Raw genomic sequence first — 22,748 nt, 5'->3', positions numbered from 1 at the left:
GTCGTGCTAATGCAAGTTCAGAGTCCTGATGGCTGTGGGAAAAAACTGTCCCTAAGTCTATTTGTCCGTGCTTTGTGAGACCTGTAGCGTCTGCCAGAGGGCAGCAGCTGGAACAGGTTGTGACCAGGGTGGTATGGGTCCCTAACAATGTTCCCGGCTCTGCTGAGGTAGCGAGGGCTGGCAATGTCATCCAGCGAGGGCAGAGCGCAGCCGATTATCTTCTGGGCGGTTCTGAGCTAGTGCTTTTCTGTCTGCTGCCGTGCTTCCAGCGTACCACACTGTAATGCAGTATGCCAGGATGCTCTCCACAGTGGCTCAATAGAAGATTACCAGAAGCTTAGTGTCCAAGTTGTTCCTCCTGAGTACCCTCAGGAAATTGAGTCATTTCTGGGACTTTTTCACCACTGCCGTGGTGTTGGTAGACCAGGAGAGCTTGTCCATGACGTGGACCCCCAGAAATTTGAAGGACTGGACCCGGTCTATGCAAACTCTATTTATGAGGAGTGGGGCCAGTTCTGTGCTGCGTTTGCGAAAGTCCAGGATGATTTCTTTAGTTTTCGTAGTGTTTAGTGTGAGATTGTTCACCAAACACGCAAAGACAGTTTGTTGGCCTCATCTCTGTAGGCAGACTCATCCCCCCTGAGTCCGACCACAGTGGTGTCATCGGCAAATTTCATGATGGAGTTAGAGTGGTGGGTCGGTGTACAGTCGTATGTGTACAGGGAGTATAGAGGAGGACTCTGTACACAGCCTTGAGGGGAGCCAGTGCTCAGTGTAATGGAGGAAGAGAGGTGGGGACCAAATCTAATGGACAGTTGGTTAAGAGAAGTTGTTAATCCAGCAGCAGATGGAAGAGGATAGTCCAAGGTGGGAGAGTTTGTCAGCGAGAATGTCCAGTGCTGTGTGTAGAGCTACGGCGATGGCGTCCTCAGTGGACCTGTTTGCTCTATAAGCAAACTGGTGAGGGTCAACTGGGGAGGGATTGTATCCCTGACGTGGCGGGCGACCAACTTTTCAAAGCACTTCATAATCACATGCGTGCAACAGACCTTTTTATTTTTCCAAGATGGCGCCGTCACGCGGCAGCAGCTCTGTCCACTCTTATTTGTTTTTCGTGTTTTACAGCCTTTCTATCTTTTTTTATTACATTTTAATATTTCTTAATACATTCCTTAATACTTTACTTCGCTTCAGACCAACCATTCCATTATGGGATAAGATGGAAGAGCTGTCGGCGCTTACCAGGCCGGAAACTGAGTCGAGGGGTTCTACTCTGCTACTGCTGATTCTTCAGCTCCAGACTACTGAAGAACTGTGCGGATAAGCTTGGAAGAGTGACTGCATATTTTCAACCTCGGTCAGTCTGCAGAAGTTCCCCATCTTGTGGAAGACTTCCTGTGTGTGGTTCCAGTTTTATCCAACTCTACAATGTCTTTTTCTTGAGTGTGTATCCATTTTTGCTACTACAACCAAGATGGCGCCGTTCAAGTGCCAGCCGGTAGCGGTAGCTCCGTCCGCTCTTGCTCGTTTTGTGTTTTTGCTGCTTTTCTGTCTTAATGATTTGATTTAATGATTCTTAATGATCCCATATACTTTGCACTTTGTGCTTTTTGCTTTGTTGTTCTGTGGCCTTTGCAACTTGGCCCCACCCATCACGTGGCTTGGTTTCTTTTTATGTTTTTATGTCTAAAATGCTTGTATCTTTCCTGTATCTGCATTTTCACCCTCTTGCTACTGTGACAATGAAATTTCACGAATACGGGATGAATAAAGTTATCCAATCCAAGACGACGTCCTTTTCGGCAGTTTGTATTTTTCGGCGCGTTATTCTTCTATGGTTACTCAAAATAAAATATGGATAGGATAAACGACATCCATTACAATGTCCGAAAACTTGGAAATTATACAGAGCAGGGATATGTAGCAATGAAGGAATAGCTGGCAGCCACCAGTCTCATGGCTTTCCAGGACCGCAAAGCAGTTGATATGCTTCTAGCGGAACAAGTGTCCTATGTTTGGAGATCAATGTTGCACCTTTATTCCCTATGACACGTCAACTGATGGGTCCCTAACCAGAGCTGATGAAGGCCTGCAGACCCTGAACCAGAATATGAAAAAGCATTGTGGAGTGGAATTGTCCGCCTGGACAGCCTTTTGGGATAAGACCTTCGGTAAGTGTGAAGAATTGGCCTTCTCTGTGGTGATCCTAATGGCTGTTTTTGCTACTACTTTGACATTGTGTGGGTGTTGTCTTATCCTCTGCTTACACACTTTGTTAAGTTGACTTGTAACCCTACTGGTGAGGGCATTGATGTCCATGACTATGATGAATATGAAAGTGAATTGGACGACATTGATTTTGTTCTTCCTTTTTCAGACCTTACTTGCAAGTAATGGGGATTTGGGTAAAGATCAGACCTGCACATTACATTCCCTCCTGGTTGGAATTATATTTGTCATAAAAATGAGTTATTAAAATATAGGCATAAGGGCATTACCGAAATTACTCGCATATAAGTCACCCGCGCGTATACGCCGCACCCTTAAAATGGCCTTAAAACTGTTGAATTTTATAATTTCTCGCATATTAGCCACCCTTTGATTCCCAGTTATCAGTCAGTCCCAAAAAGGCCATCATCTGATCCACGGTATGCGGAAGTGGCGCTTTACTTACTCCTTCCAACTGAGAAGGTGGCACTGAAATTGTTCCATACAAGAACTCTTCCCAGATATTCAACCTGGAGCTGGCAATATTGCAGCTTTGCCTGGGAGGTTTTATGTCCCCCCTCAGCGAGTCTCTGTAGTAGTTTAATTGAGGCTCTGTGGCAGTCTTCGAGCGTTAGTGCAGATCAACAAATCCTTTACATACTGTAACACAGTACTATTTAGTTGTATTCCTTCAAGGTCGTCCCTCAATATCTGGTTATACACATGCGGATTGTTTGAACCTTTGTGGCAGTCGCGTGTAACAATATTGTTTCCGTTATGTGACTTTTGGAATTTGCGTGTAACAATATTGTTTCCCTTGGTATGCGAACACAAACAAATGTTGGGAGTCTTCATGTAACGGCACACTAAAAAACGGTGAGCACAAGTCTACTACCTTGAAAAACAGCCTCGGGCGGAAGGTTCGTAAGTAGAGTATGTGGGTTTGGCAACTCGACAGGCCCTTCCTGAACGATATCATTCGCTGCCCTCAAGTAATGCACAAGCCGATATTTTGACTTACCGTATTAACTCGCATATAAGCCGCCCGCGCAAAAAAGCCACACCTTTACCACGCGCGCGCACACAGACGACAAAGAGAAGAAGGGCGGGGACAGATCCTATTCGCACTGCTGCACACACAGAGACTCTCGCACAAACGACAGCCTAAGTTTTTAAATATGGCATACATTAATACACATACCATATTTCCTCGCATATAAGCCGCCCGCGCGTATTAGCTGCACCCTTAAAATTGCCTTAAAATTATTGAATTTTACAATTTCTCGTGTATAAGCCGCCCCCTGATTCCCAATTTTTACCTCCATGTTCATGGTTTTAATAGGTAGTACAAACGTGTTACTTTGAAGGGAAAATCTCAAGAAAAATCATCACAATTGGTATTTCTGACATATTGTATGAATCTAAAGCACATTATTAGGGTCAATAAAATAATGAAGTTAATATGCCTTTCTTTGTAAATGCAAAATATCAAATTATTCAATTTGAAAAAAGAAACAAGTCTATCTTGATGTGAACCTGATGCTTTTTAATGACAGAAATTACAATTTTCTTACCAGAAGTTTCAGATGTTGTGACAGCCATATTGCTTCTAATGTCAAAATATCTCAATTCTTTTGGTTTCATATTACTGTAATAGTTGTCACTTTCGACCATGAAATAAAACGGAAAAAAATCAAAGTAGAATTTTGTTCTATTTAAAAGCAATGTCCCACCTGCTTGTTTAAAACCAAAAGACAATTGTTGCGGTAGTAAAAAATTCTCTTTTGAAAAATAGGTGTTTAATAAAAAAAAGATTGAGTTTACACACTTGGAGAAGGTGAAGAAATGCAATCATGCCTATTAGGATCTGACAGCCGTTTTTGGCCACCACATAAAATTTCAACTCCTACGTTGCACGGTTTGGACAAACGTAGAGAGAGAATCTTAACATACACACCCATCCATAAATCACACTTTATAAGGATTATAGATGACTGCCGAGGTCGAAGCCTCGCCACCATTTTGGAATACAGAAGATTGTGCTGCCATTTTGTTGCGCTTCAATGGTTTACGCCTTTCCCAACTTGATACGAAATGAGAACTCCTCTTTTTGGCATAATTTGTGAAAAGTGGGTGGCCCGGTGGAGTGTCGGCTTCACAGCTCTGGGGCCCTGGGTTCAAATCCAGGTCATGTCCATCTGTGTGGAGTTTGCATGTTCTCCACGGGCCTGCGTGGGTTTCCTCTGGGTAGTTTCCTCCTACATTCCAAAAAACATGCATGGTAGGCTGATCGGACAATCTAAATCAGGGGTGTCAAAACGGTCCTCAAAGGGCCGCAGTGGGTGCAGGTTTTCATTCCAACTCAACAAGAGGATACCTTTTGCAAATGTAATCAGTTAATTAAAGTCAGGTGCTACTTATTTTAGAAGACACCTGATTGGTTAAAATGTCGGCACTGGATCGGTTGGAACAAAGACCAGGACCCACTGCGGCCCTCGGCGGAATCGGTTTGAGACCCCTGCTCTAAATTGACCCTAGGTATGGGTGTGAGTGTGTATTGTTGTCCGTCTCTCTATGCCCTGCGATCGGCTGGCCACCGATTCAGGGTGTCCCCCGCCTCTGGCCTGCCTGAAGTCAGGATAAAGTGGTTCAGAAATGAGATGATAATATTGAAATAAATACATTACAGTCTTTACATATACATATAACTGTGTAGCATTTAATAAGTATTGTATAGACGTGATAACATCTAAGTATGGTATAGATATGATAGGGGTGATCCTACTTTGTGGTTGTTCGATCATCATGGCGATGTCTGGCCTACATTATCCGAGAAATTGGAGGGAAGACTGTACTAACGTTTCTATGCTAAGTATGGGATTACATTTAAAACCAACTAATATAATGCTAGTAGAGAAAATGGAGTGGTCGAACAACAACACTACAAAGACAATGCGAGTGCAGACTGCTTGTCACTCTTCAATATTGTAACTATTCCAACGAGAGCGGATCATGCTGTGATATATGAGAATTATACTGTATATATTGTTCCTTAACTATTTTTCAATAGGGAGACATTTAATATTGAAGATGGGTGCATGGATGTGTGGAAAAAGCTGAACAAAAGACCCTCAAATGTCAACAAACCAAAATGATAACTATTTATTAAGGGGCCAAAAAGGACCTTGCAAGCTTAACAATTTCAATAGAAGTGACATGTTACAAGGATGTTTTCACAGGATGAAATGAATAAAAATGAAGTAATTTTTACGATGGACATGCAAAAGGCTTTGGAGATCATTTTACAAACACTCGTGGTGAACTAAATTTTGAAGTCCATTTCTTTTTTTACAAGACATTAACAGGGTCAAATAAAATTTTCTCTCAAACTATTAATTCACCAAATGTTGTAGGATATCAAGCTAAATAATGCATTTATGAATGAGTTAAGAACATAATGTATCATTTAAAAGAGAACTTCAACACCTTGATGATGTGCATACCAGCAGAAATAATCTTGTCTATTACATTAAAAAATACAGTATTTTTCTAATAGTATAGAAAAACAAATAAATGTCAAAATTTCCCAGAAATGCTCTTTTTTTGGGGGGTGTTCCCAGATAACCCACTCACATTTCCTCATGACGTCAGTTGAGGTTCATCTCAAATAGATATAGACATTGTTTACATGTGAGTCATAAGTATCAGTGTTTCTGTGCATGGCTATATTTGATATCACAGTCATTACAGCAATGCCTGAGCTCATGAGCAATGCCATATTGTGTTTTGTACTAGTTTTCACCATTGTCCGAGGTCTAAGAAATGTTCAATTCCCTTACTGAAATATTTTGCCAATCAGCCTTCCCTTAATGGTTATTTACACCGGAGTGTTGTCTTTCCCTTAAATGAGTGCTTTTACACACACTTATCCGAAGGTCATGTCTATAACACAATAAAAAAAAACATTGACTCTGTAATGGGGAACTATCTTTTATGTAACGATTTTATTCAGAGAGAGATGGTGAAGGCTTGCTACTAAGCGGACTATTGCTGTAAGGATGCCAGTTGCCTCTCTCTTTGTCCTTATTTTCATGCTTGTGCTTGTGTTTATGTTTGTGCTTTTTCTTTTTCTTCTTCTTGTGTTCATGGTAGTGGTGACCATGCTCACCTTTGTGTTTTGAAGACAACGATGCAGCGTCTTTGGAGAAGGATGGTATGGGGGTGGCTGGCATAGAAAGCATTGGCTGTTCGAGGAAAGTAGGCTCTTTACCTTAAAAAAAAATCACCGTTGTTGTGGTAAACAGTACATCAAAATAATAAAGACATTGTTTGCAGTATGTCACCTGGTGTTGATGGCCTTTCCAAAAGATTGAGGTGATGGTGAATAAAGGCTTGACTATCATGAACAGTCTCCATATCGATGTCTTCATCTTCTATGTTGAACTACAACCAAATTAAAAAAACAAAAGGTAGGAAAAAGACCACAAAAAAACCCAAAATCTTCATCATGATCATCCTTACTCTGATCTTGTACCGTCCAACTCTACCATCATCATCTTGGTGCAATGGCTGTCCGGGTTCAGGAGGGCCTACCAGCAGTGTCTCTGCCTTTCTCTTGACACCCTGAGGCGGTTGTCCTACCCCACACACTCCCAGTGAAATAGGATCAGGTTCATCATCTACCTGCTATAAGATAAAGAAGATACATTTTTTTTTGTCATTCCTTAAGCTATTGAAAAATCATAGTACATTACTTGTACCAGGGATGGCGGCTATCAGCTGACTAGTATTGCCAGTTATTCGTTTTTAGTATTTGAGTTGTTTTTCCTTTAGGTAACTTCATGTTTTTGCCCTAGTGTCTTGCTCAGACTTTGTACACCTTTTTAATGGCCAAATTCAAGCACTTTTGAGACCAATTTTCCACTTTTTTCAGTATCTTTGAAACAATATCCCCCTATATTATGATGATGCAGAAATAAAACACGGAACTTCTCACAAGTATGCCAACATCTTCCAAAATGTTTTATGAGGCTGGAGGCTCGAGTAAAGTAATTTGAAAGGTGTTGATTCTGAAACCCTCTGATTTAGAGGATTGTGTTCCAGACAGCAGCAAGTGCTGTGTGGCGTAATGTGTCTGTCGAATTGCACAGGTGCTTGAGTAGAGATGATTTGCTGTTCGGTGGACGGAGATGCAGAGGTCAGGGCCGAAGAGACCTTGATAGGAGGAAGCTTGAAGTTTGGGATACACGAAAATGGAAGTGAAGATTCATGCACACATGAATAAACCCACCTTAACAACTTTAAATTATGTTACGTTTGTTGAAATATCGATTCAACGTCGATTGGCAATGGCGACTTTTTCATATGCTGTAGAGTTAGACAAGACTTACGATTTAATAACGGAGCATGCTTCTTTTAAAATGATCAATACAGTAATACCTTGATATACGTTTGCCCCGACGTACAAGAAATTTGAGATACGAGGAAAATTACGAGCAAATATTTGCCTTGAGATTTGAGACAAATTTGATATACAGTCATACCTCTACTTAAGAATGCCTCTTGGTACGAAATTTTCAGGTTCCGATTTTTTTTTTAATGCAAATGAGTCACTCGAGATACGAAAAAGATCCAAGTTACCCAAATCCCCCAAAAAGTAAATGGATTTCCTTATCCGTTATTTTATTTTGAAAATATTGTCGCAGATGAATTGATTCTCTTTAGAACATCGCTACCCTCTACTGGGCTCTCATTTTATCGGTCTCATTCTATCTCATATAATGACAATAAAAGCATTCAATTCAATTCATTTGGCTGTCTCACAACAACCACTATCCATGTTTCAAGATTCTCTCTTACATACCTGTCCACGTCGGCTAAATGCTTTTTAATGATTGCAATTCCCCTTATTAAGCGATTAAGAACCGTAGAAATGCAACGCAGAACACATTTTCGCACGAGCACACACACACAAAAGTCTAAAATGTACTACAAAGTGGACGGCTTTTGGCCCTGGTGGAATGTCCTCTTGCCGCCATCTGGCGGACAAGCACAGGTATTGCGTCTCCTATAATAACGGCCCTGGAGGGATCTATTTCAGCGGTGCAGGGCACATTTTCAGATGCTTTATTTATTTTAAACGAGCATATCAGAACTCCAGTTAATGAGAAGATCCTCCGAAAGTGTTCTTGCGGATGGGAAAAGGCGACCACGTACAGGGGACTACGAATCCACCAGGGGAAGATGGAGTGCGATCAGAGAGCCCAACAGCGACTTTGCACCGTGGCAGCGGGTGAGACAAGAGGGACCAGGAGCCAGGTAGAAAACCACAGTGGCAAAGGACCCAATGTTGCTGAAAGCTGGGATGGCGCAGAGGAAGATACCCCTTCGGCGGAGGCCCCACACCATCTCACACAGAACAGAGCCACAAGCAGAAAAACCAAGAAGCCAGCAAGATCAAATGGCCAAAATTAAACGAAGCAGAGACATGGCGCTCTTTGGACACAGACGTGATCAAGACCCTGGAGGAAAGGTTGCAGGGAGGTGTCGAAGCCAAGCTTAACCTGTTTGGGGATGTCATATACCAGACCTGCAGAGACAGGTTCGCTGAAATTACCTTCAAGCAGAAGACCACCCCAAGAGACAGGGGAGGAGGGAAAAGGAGATCGCCCAGCTCATGCAAATATGCCGACAACTCCGCAAGAACTGGAGGAAGGCAACCGAGTCAGAGAGAGAGGGCCTGAAAGTTCTGTGGGAAGAGGTCAGGCAAAAACTATCAAGGCTTCGCAGAGCTGAAAGCATCCGCAAGCGTAGCAAACGGAAGCAGAAAGAGCGAGCCAGCTTCTATAACGACCCCTTCAAGCACGCCAGACAACTGCTGGAGGAGAAGTCCGGAAAGCTCGAGACCGCCAAAGAGCTAATGGAACAGCATGTCAGAAGGCAGTACAGCGACGAAATTAGAGGCGTTCCACTTGGAATATCAGGGTACATACCCCGGCCCTCACCACCGATGGCTGAGTTTAACATCATGCCCCCCAAGCTTAGCGAAGTTAGGCAAGCAGTGAAGCAGGCAAGGTCCTCATCAGCACCGGGCCCTAATGAAGTCCCCTACAAGTTATATAAAAACTGTCCCCAGGTATTAGAGCTACTCTAGTACCTATTGATTCCATCGGAGTGGCAAAGGGCTGTAGCGGTCTTCATCCCGCAGGAAGCGAATTCCAAAGAAATAGGACACTTCAGAAACATCGCACTGCTGAACGTAGAAGGGAAGAGCCTCTTCACGGTGTTAGCGAGAAGGATGTCCACCTTCCTTCTAGAGAATAGCTAGGGCGCGTAGAGCATTCTGCCATGATTTGGGACCAGATCCAGAAGGCCAAGTGGGAGAAGACCGACCTGCATGTCATTTGGCTCGATGTCGCCAATTCGTATGGATCTGTCCCACACCTGCTGATCAGTTACGCCTTGGAGTTCTTCCACATGCCTCCCTGCATCAAGCAGCTGGTAGCACTGTACTTCAGCGATCTGCAGATGAGCTTTGCCCTCCAGTGTGGCAGTGGCTAGAAGTGGGGATTGCAATGGGATGCGCCATATCTCCAATCCTCTTTGTGGCAGCCTTTGAGGTAATCCTCATAGGAGCAAGACAAATGGTTGGAGGAATCAAATTACCATCTGGCCTGAGATTACCCCCATTGAGGAGCTACATGGACGATGTCACCAGCCTCCTTCAGACAGCAGCATGCACATCTCGACTGCGGAATAGGATGGACCAGTTGACATCGTGGGCCAGTACCTGACTTTAATAAATAATTTTCTCTCAATTTTGTGTTTCCTCACATCTTTCATACAAAGCTGGGACACTTTGACCAATTTTAAAGGGTTTAGTTAGTAGTTGTGTGAGGACCATGGAACGAATTAGAGAATTTACATATAAAACACACGACTACTTACAAAATTTTCAAGTTACGAAAAAAGTTCTGGAACCAATTAATTTCGTAAGCAGAGGTACGACTGTACAGACATACGAGACAGCCTGGTGTCCGAGTGCGCGAGAGGCTGCTTATGGTAAGAGCGTACTGTCTTTCTCGCCGCATCTCCCTTGCGTAAAGATATCTATGAGGTATAGGTTGCATTTTTTTTGCTTAAATCAGTGCAAAATTAAGGGGAAAATCTTCAAGGTAAGTATCGTGGCGGTGGGGCTTGTGTGTCTCCGTGATCCTTGGAGCTATGTTGTCTGGGGCCTTGTGCCCCTGGTAGGGTCATTCAAAGAATGGCTCAGAAGACCTCTTATGATGAGTAAAACCATTGAACGGCATATTCCCTCGGCCCCCCTGATCAAATCCCCAGTGGTGTTCTATTGTTGGATTTTTGCGCTTGTCGTGGATTGACAATAATGTACACCATGTTCAAGCATACATATGTGCACTTGGTACCAGGACACCCTAGGCCGCAATTCGATGATCGACTTTGTGGTCGTGTTATCAGACCTGCGGCCGCATGTCTTGGACACTCGGGTAAAGAGAGGGGCAGAGGAACCGATTATCAACTGGTGGTGAGTTGGCTCCTATGGTGGGGGAGATGCCAGTGCGGCCCGGGAGACCCAAACGTTTCGTGAGGGTCTGCTGGGAACGCATGGTGGAGTACCCTGTCAGAACGAGTTTCAAATTCCACCTCCGACAGAGCTTCTCTAATGTCCGGGAAGCGGCGGGGGACATCGAGTCCGAGTGGACCATGTTCCGTGCTTCTATTGCTGAGGCGGCAGACCGGAGCTGCGGCCGCAGGGTGGTCAGCGCCTGTCGTGGGGGCAACCCCAGAACCCGCTGGTGGACACCGGCAGTAAAGGTTGCCTTCAGGCTGAAAAAGGAGTCCTGCCGGGGCTCCGGAGGCAGCTGACGGGTACTGGCTGACCAAGAGGCACACGGCTCTGGTGAGGCCAAAACCTGTGCATGGGACGAGTTTGCTGAGGCCATGGAGAATGACTTCCAGATGGCTTCAAGGAAGGAAGGTTTTTGTCCACCATCCGGCGTCTCAGGAGGGGAAAGCAGTATACCATCAGCACAGTGTATGGTGGGGATGGGGCGTTGCTGACTCTACTCGGTGGGCCGAATACTTTGACGAACGCCTCAACTCCACTACACGCCTTGCCATAAGGAAGCAGAGCCTGGGGATTCTGAGGTAGATTCTCCGATCTCTGGGGCTGAGTTACTGAGGTGGTTAAAAAGCTCCTTTGGTGTCAAGGCCCAGGGGCGGATGAGATCCGCCCTGAGTTTCTAAAGGCTCTAGAATCTAGATGTTGTCTTGTCTTGGTTGACACACCTATGTAACATCATGTGGACATCAGGGACAGTGCCTCTGGATTGGCACACGGTGGTGGTTTGCCTTTTTAAAAGGGGGATCGAATGGGGCGTTCGAATCATCGGAGAATCACACTCCTCAGCCAACTAGGGAAAGTCTATTTGGGGGTACTGGAGAGGAGGCTCCACCGGAAGATCAAATCTCAGATTCAGGAGGAGCAGCTTGGTTATCATCTTGGCTGTGGAACAGTGGATAAGCTCTCTACCCTCAGCAGGGTTCTCAGAGGGGGGGCTATGTAGTTTGCCCAACCAGTCTAGTACGTGTGCGATGTGGACTTGGAGAAGGCGTTCGACCGTGTCCGCCGGGTAGTCTTGTGGCAGGTACTACTGGAGTATGGGGTTCCGGCATCCCTCATTCGTGGGGTCCTGTGTCAGAGCCCTTCACCGTGGTGTTTTTCAGTCTCAATCTTGTGCAGCGGAAAATCAGCCCCTACCGAGTCAGCTGAAAATGCGAGCTGTGGTATTTTGCCAGCAACAGTTTTTTTTTTTTTACGTCTGGAAGGATTCTTCTGGATGGCGAAGTGTCTCTTCCGCTTTGCTCTCTGATTCATCATAGAGAGGGCTTTCTTTGTCCTCCCTAAATTTATACCTTCTTGTAGATATGCTCTCCACACCTGGAAGCTAATGAGGTCACTTAAATAACATGTTTTTCTCTGTGGTTTAGTCTGGTATGCTTTGGCGAACACCCTCTAGTTTGCTGCTACTTCTTCATTTGCACTCAACCTCAACTGACTAAGGCCAGTGATGCAGACTCTGCATCAGTCCGTCGTGGCGAGGAGGTAGCTTAGGCGAAAGGCGAAACTCTCTATTTAACGGTCGATCATGAGCTGTGGGTCGTGACCAAAACAACACGATCCAGGATACAAGCGACTGAAATTAGTTTCTTCTGCTAGGGTGTCCGGACTCTCCCTTAGAGATAAGGTGAGAAGCTTGGTCATCCGGCTTTGACAACTTTCTCATGTAGAAGTATCGTATCCAAATTTTAGTCAGAGCTAAGTGTGAACAACATATTTTCCAACACATAATTTACCTCCTTCAATAATGCGTATAATCCCCATTTATCTGAGATCCTCTGTGTTGGTGCCATAATTCAGATCAGTCATTTTGATGTAATCGTAAACCAAAGTGTGATCAGTCCTTTACAATATCAGACTAGCATGAATAATTTGATGCCGTTATGAAGTCTCTGAACATTTTTTATTACAGAGAAATTCAGTTATATTTTCTCAAAATTAAATTACAGTGGTACCTCGTCACACGACCGCTTGTCATACAAAATTCTCGTCTTACGACGGAAATTCCGATCGAATAATTCGCCCGTCATGCGATCAAAATTTCGTGATGCGACCAAGCCAGGTGGCCATGGCACTGTCTTTTTTGCATATCTTTCGTGTATAACAATATTAACGAGCACCAAATGAGTTATTCAGAACTGGAAACGCACAACGCGCATGCGCGGGGAAAAGAGGGCTTTCTGGGTAATGAAGTATACTCGTGCACACAACGCTGACAGGCAATGGCACTCTTTCTCAGAATAAAACTTTACCCACAATCAATACGTGGGTAAGCTCAGCTGCTGCATTTCCTGTTATTTTTACCTAATACGAGGAGTATTATATTACTTCTCGTTCGCTGCTCATAAGAACATCAGGGGCACTGGCTCGCAACTCCCCGCAATAGCATCCACGGTAGCAACTCTATCATAGGCGTCGTTCGAGGGGATGCGAACACAGATGCTACAAGCTAAAAGGGAGCCGTTAGCCAGCGCCGCCGAAGCTCCCATGAGCAGCGGAGCGATCGCTGATAAAAGACTGCTGCTCGTTGGCTGCTCATAAGAACATCAGGGGAACTGGCTCGCAACTCCCCGCAATAGCATCCACGGTAGCAACTCTATCATAGGCGCCGTTCGAGGGGATGCGAACACAGATGCTACAAGCTAAAAGGGAGCCGCTAGCCAGCGCCCCCGAAGCTCCCATGAGCAGCGGCGGACATGAGCAGTTGGGAGACAACAGTTGGAACCTTCATGAGGTGTCTCCCGAGAGGCCGCCCGCCGCGGCCTGCGAATCCAACACAACCACCCAGAGCTGCCACCCAGGAACATGGCGCCCTATGTTTTTCATCCAGCCGGAGATGTCCGCCCTGCCCCACACCTCCGGTTACTCCTCCTAAGGGCAGGCGACAACCTGAAACCCTCCCACCCTCAACAACCCACAGATAGGATTGCCGATCTACCGGAGGCACGGAAAGCCGGTCTCACCATCCTTCAATGGAACTGTGACTACCTGGCGACCAAGACTACCGAACTGAAAGAGGTGACGGCACGTCTAAAAATTGACATCCTCCTCCTCCAGGAAACAAAACTGGGACTCAAAGACCCGACGCCTCAGCTCGACGGTTATAACGTGATTCGACAAGACCATGAGGGCTCAGGCACAAAACAGCGACGAGGCAGGGGTCTCCTTGTCTACCTGAGATGCGGCATCCCCTACTTCAGGGGTAGGGAACCTATGGCTCGGGAGCCATATGTGGCTCTTTCCATGGGGGCATATGGCTCTCCACTAACCTGTGAGGTAAAATATGAAAATCACTAGTGAGAAAGCCGAGTCCTGAACGCACCAATAGGAGCGTCACGTCGACACTGTGGCGTTAAGACTAGCTCTAGCACCACTTTAATCATAATTTAGTTTTTCATTACTCATCTCATTAATACTGATTGATTACCAACATCATAACAATGTTGTCAAAATAAATCAGAGACTTTTTGTGATTAAAAAGTGGTGAAATGACAAAAAAGGGCACATTTTCATATATTTTTACTTTTAAATTCTGAGAATGGCTCTTTAGCAATAACATTAGAAAATAAGAATTGTTTATGGCTCTCTTTCAAAAAGGTTCCCGACCCCTGCCCTACTCCATCCTTCCAGCGTCCCCATCAGGCCCCCTCGAACTCCAGCATATCCACATTCCCATCGCCCGCAGGCGGCACCTCTCACTGGTCAACGCCTACATCCCCCCGGCGACATCGGATTATTGTCCTGCCCCCCAAGATTTCTCCTGGTTAAACTGGCTCCCCACGGAGCATGGCCTGATCTGCGGGGATTTCAACGCGCACCACCCGACCTGGGATATACTTGCCAAGACAGATCCCAGGGGTAACGCAATCCATCAATGGGTTGATGACCATGACCTAACTCTCCTTAATGATGGCGTGTGGACACGGACTGCCAGATACCAACAAGGAGCAGGCATGAGTGCCCCCGACCTAACGATCGCTGACCCCACCACGGCCGAACATCTGCAATGGGAACCCATCGACGAGATGACCTCCGACCACAGACCGATTCTGATTAGGTGGAACCGTGCTCTCCGTGTCGAAAGTCAACAAAGAAGAGTACGACCCAACTTCTCGAAAGCTGACTGGAAGAGGTATCGTACCATCCTCATGGATCGCCTACCCGTAATCTCCGCAGCAGCCACAGCCCCGGAAAAACTCTCCCTCTTAGTGCAACACATGAAAGAGGCAGCAGCACTTACAATACCGGTCAAAGTTATCCACCAGAAGGAGCTCCCATGGTTGACACAGGACCTGAAGGACCTCATCCGCGAAAGGAATCGACTACGTCGAGACCTCCAACAAAATAGGAAAGAATGGATAGCACTCTGTCAACAGATCAAACAAAAAACCACTGAAGCAAAAAGAAACGCATGGCGCTTACACCTCGCCAAGATCGCCGAGACAAGATCTACGGGACAAACCTGGTCCTTAGTAAAATCCCTCTCAGGCACCAAAACGCAACAATCTGGCGAGTCCCTGGTCTACAAGAACAAGGAGTACGTGAGTGACCGAGCCAAAGCAACAGCATTTATCAGGGAATATGCCTCGGTCAGCGGACGCAAGAGTGACAAGCGGAGCAGACGAGCAGTGCGTTCTCTACGTACAGCTACCCGCAGACTGCTCAGCTCACCGCGACAAGTCCTCGAGCTCCCGTTCACCGATACTGAACTGCAGACAGCGCTGTCCCAACTTAAAGCGGGTAAGGCAGCTGGACCCGACGACATAGCCCCAGACCTTCTAAAAAATCTTCCGGCAAACATCCTTCCCGAACTACTCCATATCGTCAACACCAGCTGGCTAGAGGGCTGGTGTCCACAAGCTTGGCGAGTGGCCACCATCATCCCTTTCCTCAAAAAAGGGAAGTCACCAAAGGACGTTGGGAACTACAGACCCATCGCCCTCACCTCTACGGTTAGCAAAACGATGGAAAGGCTCATCGTGAACCGTCTCACCTGGTGGTTGGAAGATAAACAGCTTCTCAGCCACTGGCAAGCCGGTTTTCGAAAGGGAAGAAGCACGACGGACCAGGCCCTGCGACTGTCGCAGTTCATCTCTGATGGCTTCCAGTCGACTCAACGACAACGCACGCTTGCAACAGTCTTTGACTTCAGCAAGGCATTCGACCAGGTATGGAGAACAGGTCTCTTACAAAAAATGGCAGACCTGGGGGTCCCCTACCGCTTCATCAGATGGATCGCCAACTGGCTCACAAATCGCACAGCCAGGGTCAGGATCAACAATACCGTCGGCAGGAGCAGAACCTTCAAAGAAGGGCTGCCCCAAGGCTCGGTCCTGTCACCCCTCTTATTCATCATCTACATTAATGACCTCCTCGACAAGTTCAACGATTCCACCCTGGTCAGCGCCTATGCAGACGATCTGGCTCTTGCTTGTCGGGGTAGGAACAAAGAGGAGGTGGAAAGCAGACTTCAAGCGGAGGTTGAAAAAGTCTGGAGGTGGAGTTCCGAGGCACACCTAAACCTTAACACCACCAAGTGTGAGGCGTCATTTTTTAGCCTGGACTCAGCTGAGGCCAAATGGCAACCAAAGATCTTAATAAATGGCGCCACCCTCAAGCGTAACCCCACCCCCACTTTCCTTGGCGTATCTTTTGACCGACAACTCACGTTTGCAGAGCAAGCGAAAAAAGTCCGCCAAACCATGTCCAAAAGAACGAACCTCCTCCGCAAAATCAGTGGCACATCTTGGGGTTGGCAACCAAACGACCTTAGAACGGTGTATATTGCCACCCAGAGAAGTCTCGCAGAGTACGCAGCACCGGCATGGGCCCCCTGGCTGGCCCAAACTCACCTCAAATCCCTTGAAACCGCCCAACTGGAAGCAGCCCGCGCCATAACCCACCACCTCAGGTCTACCCCCACCGAAGCAGTTCTACATGAGGCACATCTTACACCCCTCTCATCCCGCCTCAAGTTACAAGCACTTCTTAAGGCGGATGCCTGGAACCAGCTGCCTCCTTCTGATCCCCGACACAGCCTCCTCCATGAAAATGTTAAAATGCGGTTACAAAAGAAGGCAGACTGGCGATCATCGACCCTTCCCCGTCTTACCGCTCTCGAACTCCATACCTCTTGCACATACTCTTCCCATCCCTGCCCACCCTGGCTATTACCACCCCCCCCCTCCCCCTCCAAACCGCCTTTACTGCAGTCTCTAAACACATGCCGACCATCATCCAAAGAGATAAGGCCGAAGAGCTCTTCAGAAGCATGGGTAAACCAGACCTACAGATCTTCACAGATGGATCCACCAAAGAAGGCACTGCGGACGGTGGTGCAGGTTTTGTTGTCATTAAGGAGACTGCAATCATCCACCAATGGCATGGTGCCACTGGCACCCGCAGCAGCTCCTACCACTATGAAAAAGTGGCACTGACCGAGGCACTCTCCTGGCTGAGGGAAACAGCAGACTGGCAGACATCAATTATCCTCAGTGACTGCAAATCGCTGGTCCAAGCTATGGGAAACCCCCATACGCAAGACCCCGCCATTCGGAGACTTCAGGGTGACATCGCCCTTTTCCCTCCGCCTAAGCGACTACAACTACTGTGGATCCCGGGCCACTGCAACATATGCGGAAACGACCTGGCTGATGCCCTAGCTAAACTTGGCTCGTTAGATGACCAAACCCATACCCCCCCGGACGCAGCCACAAGACGTGCCATCATCCAACGTGAAGATCGCTCCCCCCCCTCTCCCACCCCCGCCTTTTGCAGACCTACACTACTAAAGTCACAGAGGAAGAACTTGCCCTATCGAAAGGAGACCGCACAGACCTGATTCGTTTCCGCAGTGGACACCACCCCCTGCTCCGCCGTTGGCTCCACCTTGTGGGGAAATCCGACTCGGATCGCTGCCGCTTGTGCGATGAGGAAACAGAGTCGTCTGAACACTTAAGGCTCCGCTGTCCGGCCTTAATGACCGAACGCTACCATCGCGGCTTGGGCAACTCCCTGGATGAACTTATCCGTGTTCCAGTGGCAGCTCTAGCGCTGCTGAGGGTAATCCTCAGGCGCCTGAGGTGAAAAAGAAGAAGAAGATGAGCAGCGGAGCGATCGCTGATAAAAGACTGCTGCTCGTTGGCAAGTGGCCGTGCGTTATCCTATTGTGAGGACATTTGTGTGCATCATTTTCGGAATATTTTGAAGGGAATAGTACAACAGCAAACAGCCCATCGATAGCGAACGTGAGGGTGGAGTGTTTGTTCCGTTTACGAGTGCGTTGTGTGGAAAAAAAAAAAAAACTGAAGCCCCCCGCCCCTTTTGTGCCCCTCTCCCCTCGGCGAAATCCGCCCAATTTTAGTTAGATTAAACACATTTTATTTCTATTAAACCACTAGTTATGTGTTACTTTGTTAATAGATGGGGAATTAGAAGAAATAAAACATTCTTTCCAATCCAATATCCTGTTTTTGGTGTTTTTTCAGAGGGCTGGAACGAATTATTTGTTTTCCCATTCATTTCAATGGGAAACGTCCGCTCAAGTTACGAGAACCTCGTCATACGAGCTCAGTCTCGGAACGGATTACGATCATATGTCGAGGTACCACTGTATTCAATAAATGTTTCCGAATGCGTGGTCTAAAAAAAGTGCCAATTAGTAATTACAAAGATTGTTTTTAAAATTTACATTGATTCCAAAATTAAAGCTTGTTGTCATGTTAATGATTGTTTTTTTTTTCTAACACCCGCAAAATCATTTTTGCCAGGGAGTTGTAACCGGTGAGGATTGTACCTCCTGTTCCTCAGCTAAATTTGTCTGCAATGACAGGTTTGTAAAAGAAAAAAAGGACAGAAGTGCTGCGAATATTTTCTTTCATCAAAGCCATTACCTACCACGAAAGTTATTCAAATCCGTCATTTCAGATGTATACATTTTCAACACTAAAGCATTAGTGTCATTATGCACTCTCATTTTACCGTGGTACTTACAGGTGGGTAATTTAAACCAACACCATGGATTCCTATACTTGCAGGTGTGTCGATCACACCACCGACACTTAATTCAGGCTTGATGGTGGGGTTTAGTACTGCTTTCTTTTCCTTTAGGTTCAACACAAGGCCAAGCTCAGGTAGGGGCAGGCAGGAAGGCCGAGTCAAACCAAACAAAGTATAGTAGAGGTTTACAGCATCACAACGCAGGCGCCAATCATGAGAGGTACCTGAGAAAAAGACATCAGAATAGATTGAAAAGTCAAATATTGGATTGGATTGGATAACTTTATTCATCCCGTATTCGGGAAATTTCGTTGTTCCAGTGGCAAGAGGGTGAGGATGCAGGAATAGGAAAGGCATTTTAGACATAAATAGATAGGTAATAGATAGGTAATAAGTAGGTCAAGAAATAAATACATGAATAAATATATAATTAAATAAGCGTGTTGCTTAGGACATATATACATACATACATACACATAAATGTACATGCATGCATACGGTAGGTCTTAACACAGCCATTTTTTTGTTAAAGAGCCTGACAGCTGATGGGAGGAAGGATCTGCGGAAGCGCTCCTTCCTGCAATGAGGGTGCCGCAGTCTATTGCTAAAGGAGCTTCGGAGGGACTCCACAGACTCATGCAGGGGGTGGGAGGTGCTGTCCATGATGGACATCATCCTGGTCAGCATCCTCCGCTCTCCCACTTCCTCCACAGAGTCCAAAGGACAGCCCAGAACAGAGCTGGCCCTCCTGACCAGCTTATTCAGCCTGTTCCTGTCCCTCTCCGTGCTCCCGCATCCCCAACAAAGCACTGCATAAAACACTGCAGAGGCCACCACAGTGTCGTAGAAAGTCCTCAGCAGTGTCCTGCACACTCCAAAGGACCGTAGACTCCTCAGTAGGTAGAGGCGGCTCTGGCCCCTTTTGTACAGGGCATCTGTGTTTGTGGACCAGTCTAGTTTGTTGTTGAGGTGAACACCCAGGTACTTAAAATTCTCCACGATTTCAATGTCTGTACCCTGGATGTTCACCTGAGTGGTCTGTTGAGGATTCCTCCGAAAATCGATGACCATTTCCTTTGTCTTGCTGGAAATATTTATATCAATTGTTGTTTAACATGAACACATTCATCCATTCATTTTCCACATCACTTATCCTCATAAGGGTCGAGGGGGGGAGGAGAGTGCCGCAGCCTTTACCCAGAATTCCGAACATCCTGAAATGGTGGCCAGTCAATCGCAAGGCACAAGGAGACGGACAACTATTAACGCTTACAGTCATACCTATGGGCAATTTAGAGTGTTCAACCATCCTACTGTCCATGTTTTTGGAATGTGGGAGGAAACGGGAGGACCCGGGGAAAACACACACACACACACACACTCAAGTCCGTGGAGAACATGCAAACTCGACAAAATTCATAAAGGTTGTTAAGATGTTTGCGTGTGTGTATTCAACATATCAGATTTTGCCCTTTATTGTATTATTGGCAAACAAGGGTTAATTGCATCCACTGCTGAGTTACTGTGACGACTACTGGTTGCAGTTCGACTTTCAGAAAAAAATGCTATATGCAAATATGTGCCGCACACTTCTAATAATTACATATTTCCTTCGGTAATAATAGGACAGCAAGAAGGGTTCCCAAAAAGCCCTTAGTGGGGAAAGGAGACTCTACTCCAATGTGGGTGATGGGCTCATTGGACTGGTTAGCGCATCGACCTCATGGTTCGAGGGTTAAAACTTCCAGTGATCGTGTATGCTAGGTCTCGTGAAACTACATATAAATAAATATGAGTACAACAGGGCTTACACCTTATGAAATTTTATTTGGTAGACAATTATTCACTGCGCAATGAGAATTAGATGACGAAGCAAATTTGGATGACTATATGAGGAAATCTTTTGGGGAAACGTATCAAACTTAGGTTAGCAGAAGGGGATTGCGCTTTTCAAAAGGAAACAGAGCAACCAACAGTGGTGTCAGGTGACTAGGTGCTCATCTGCAGCATAAAGAAGCACTGGCACGACCAAAAGCTAGCTGCAAGGTATATACAGACGCTCCCCTACTTACGAACATTCAACTTACGAACAACGGTACATACGAACATGTCTGCAAATTGCGTTTAAGTCCAAAAATGTTCGCAAGTCCAATTTTGTATTTCGCCCCTTTTTCGGAGTAGTACTTCTTTCCGCCGCTAATACTGACGCCTGGCGCTGTGAGAGCTCAGCTCACCCAGCATCTACCTTCTTCTTCGTTGCAATGCGGAAGTGCGTGAATGTATCTCCAGTGTGCAAAGAACCTTTTTCATTTGTATCATTAAATATCTCATGCATCCAATATTGAATATGGTTGGTAAAAAGCTAAAGGCTTCTATTGAGGGAGTTGCAAGGAAGAGGCAAGCCATTTCATTTGAAACGAGTGGCAATAATAACGAAGCTTGATGCGCGTGAGAGTGGTGAGCGTTGCACATTCAGTACCATTTATAAACAGAAAGATCGAGCAGCAGGACCCAAATATTGAACGTTGCACAAAGTTTGCAAATCAATTGAATGATGCCATACAGTGCTACCTCATCATTTATGATTAAAAAAAGAAGAAAACTGTGCAATGGTCATTAGGTCGCTTCTTTTGGCCAGTTTCTAATACATAAATCTCTCTCTCTACAGTACTGTACATATTCTCTCCATTTTATTAAATGTTTTTTTTCAGTACAAACCAATGCGTGTTACTTATACAAGCCTTAAACATACAAATGCACTTGTATAAACCTTCAATATACTTATATCGGCCTTAAACATAAATTATAATACAAAATATAGCACTGAATCAACTTACAAACAAATTCAACTTATGAACAATCGCTCGGAACCAATTGCGTTCGTAAGTAGGGGAGCGTCTGTACCAAGTATTGCTGACTACACCAACAGATGTGAAAATAGGTCAGAGCTGGACGTGGATCAACCTTTCACACTGTGCCTAGGAGGAACTACAGTAATCCCTCGATTATTGCGGTAAATGTAGACCAGACATGGCCGCGATAAACGAAAAACCATGGAGTAGGGTAACCCCTATTTATTTTTAAAAAAGTGTTTTTTTTACTTCAGTGCTGAGTTCTAATAGCAAGCAGAGGACAGGGAAGTGGCTTCCCCTTGCGAGTTTCAGCGTGGATTTTCACATTTTTATGAACTTACAAAAAATAACCCCCCCCCCCAAATCCACGATGTAATGAAACCGTGAAAGTTCAAGCGATATTCGAGGGACTACTGTAATCAAGACTTACTGCTAACCACTTTGAACCTACTCATTTATGTGACCACTTGGCTTAATTTGCAAAAAAAGATGAACACTTTTCAATTGAGACTCAACCTTCTGCTACTACTCTAAAACGAACGACAAAAAGAGTAAAACTAAGATGCGGAAAAATACAGTCGCATATAATAACACCTACTGAACCTTAGGGAAACCTTGTTGAAAAAACTGGCTCAGACTGGCAAGTGCGGACGACACACACTTGTAAAGAATATCCTCAGACCACTGGCAAAATGACTCAGACTGTGGTGGGGTTACAAATTGATGTTCAAACCGATACACTGACGTGTGGGAAACATCCTTGTCTGAAGCTTTTTCTAAGCCCATGGTCATCCAAGGAAGGTCCTTTTTTTTCCCAAATTGTACATCTGTGCCGACTAGCATAGCAAAGCCTATGGAAGCTATGAAACTTCAGAGGAGGAAAAAAAACAGATCTTCTGTTGTAAAAATAAAATCAAAGCTGACCAGATGCCACTGACATTGACTTTGCTAACTTTACTGGTTTGAACTTTACAGGGCATGGTCAATCTGGGTGCAGTAAATGAGACATGCTGTACCCACGTTTTTAGACAGACTGTGCCACTGAT

General features: G+C 45.6%; 1 protein-coding gene across 7 annotated transcripts in view; it reads right to left on the bottom strand.

Annotated features, from left to right (window-relative positions):
• taf2 (TAF2 RNA polymerase II, TATA box binding protein (TBP)-associated factor) overlaps positions 1 to 22,748 on the bottom strand; it is a 204,984-nt gene that overhangs the window by 43,912 nt on the left and 138,324 nt on the right. For 4 of the 7 annotated variants that reach the window (XM_077599565.1, XM_077599564.1, XM_077599568.1 and 1 more), the window contains exons 26-29: positions 18,845 to 19,074; positions 6,730 to 6,894; positions 6,552 to 6,651; positions 6,377 to 6,478 (exon numbers count right to left, since the gene is read on the bottom strand). In XM_077599565.1, coding sequence (XP_077455691.1) covers positions 6,377 to 6,478; positions 6,552 to 6,651; positions 6,730 to 6,894; positions 18,845 to 19,074 — 597 coding nt within the window. Of the gene's footprint in view, positions 1 to 3,454; positions 4,467 to 5,346; positions 6,479 to 6,551; positions 6,652 to 6,729; positions 6,895 to 18,844; positions 19,075 to 22,748 lie in introns of those variants that run through there. The other 3 variants (XM_077599563.1, XM_077599562.1, XM_077599566.1) reach the window with 3 other exon arrangements.

This window comes from Stigmatopora argus, chromosome 4, assembly GCF_051989625.1.
Source record: "Stigmatopora argus isolate UIUO_Sarg chromosome 4, RoL_Sarg_1.0, whole genome shotgun sequence".
NCBI lineage: Eukaryota > Metazoa > Chordata > Actinopteri > Syngnathiformes > Syngnathidae > Stigmatopora > Stigmatopora argus.
This window is presented reverse-complemented; position numbering and strand designations above follow the sequence as displayed.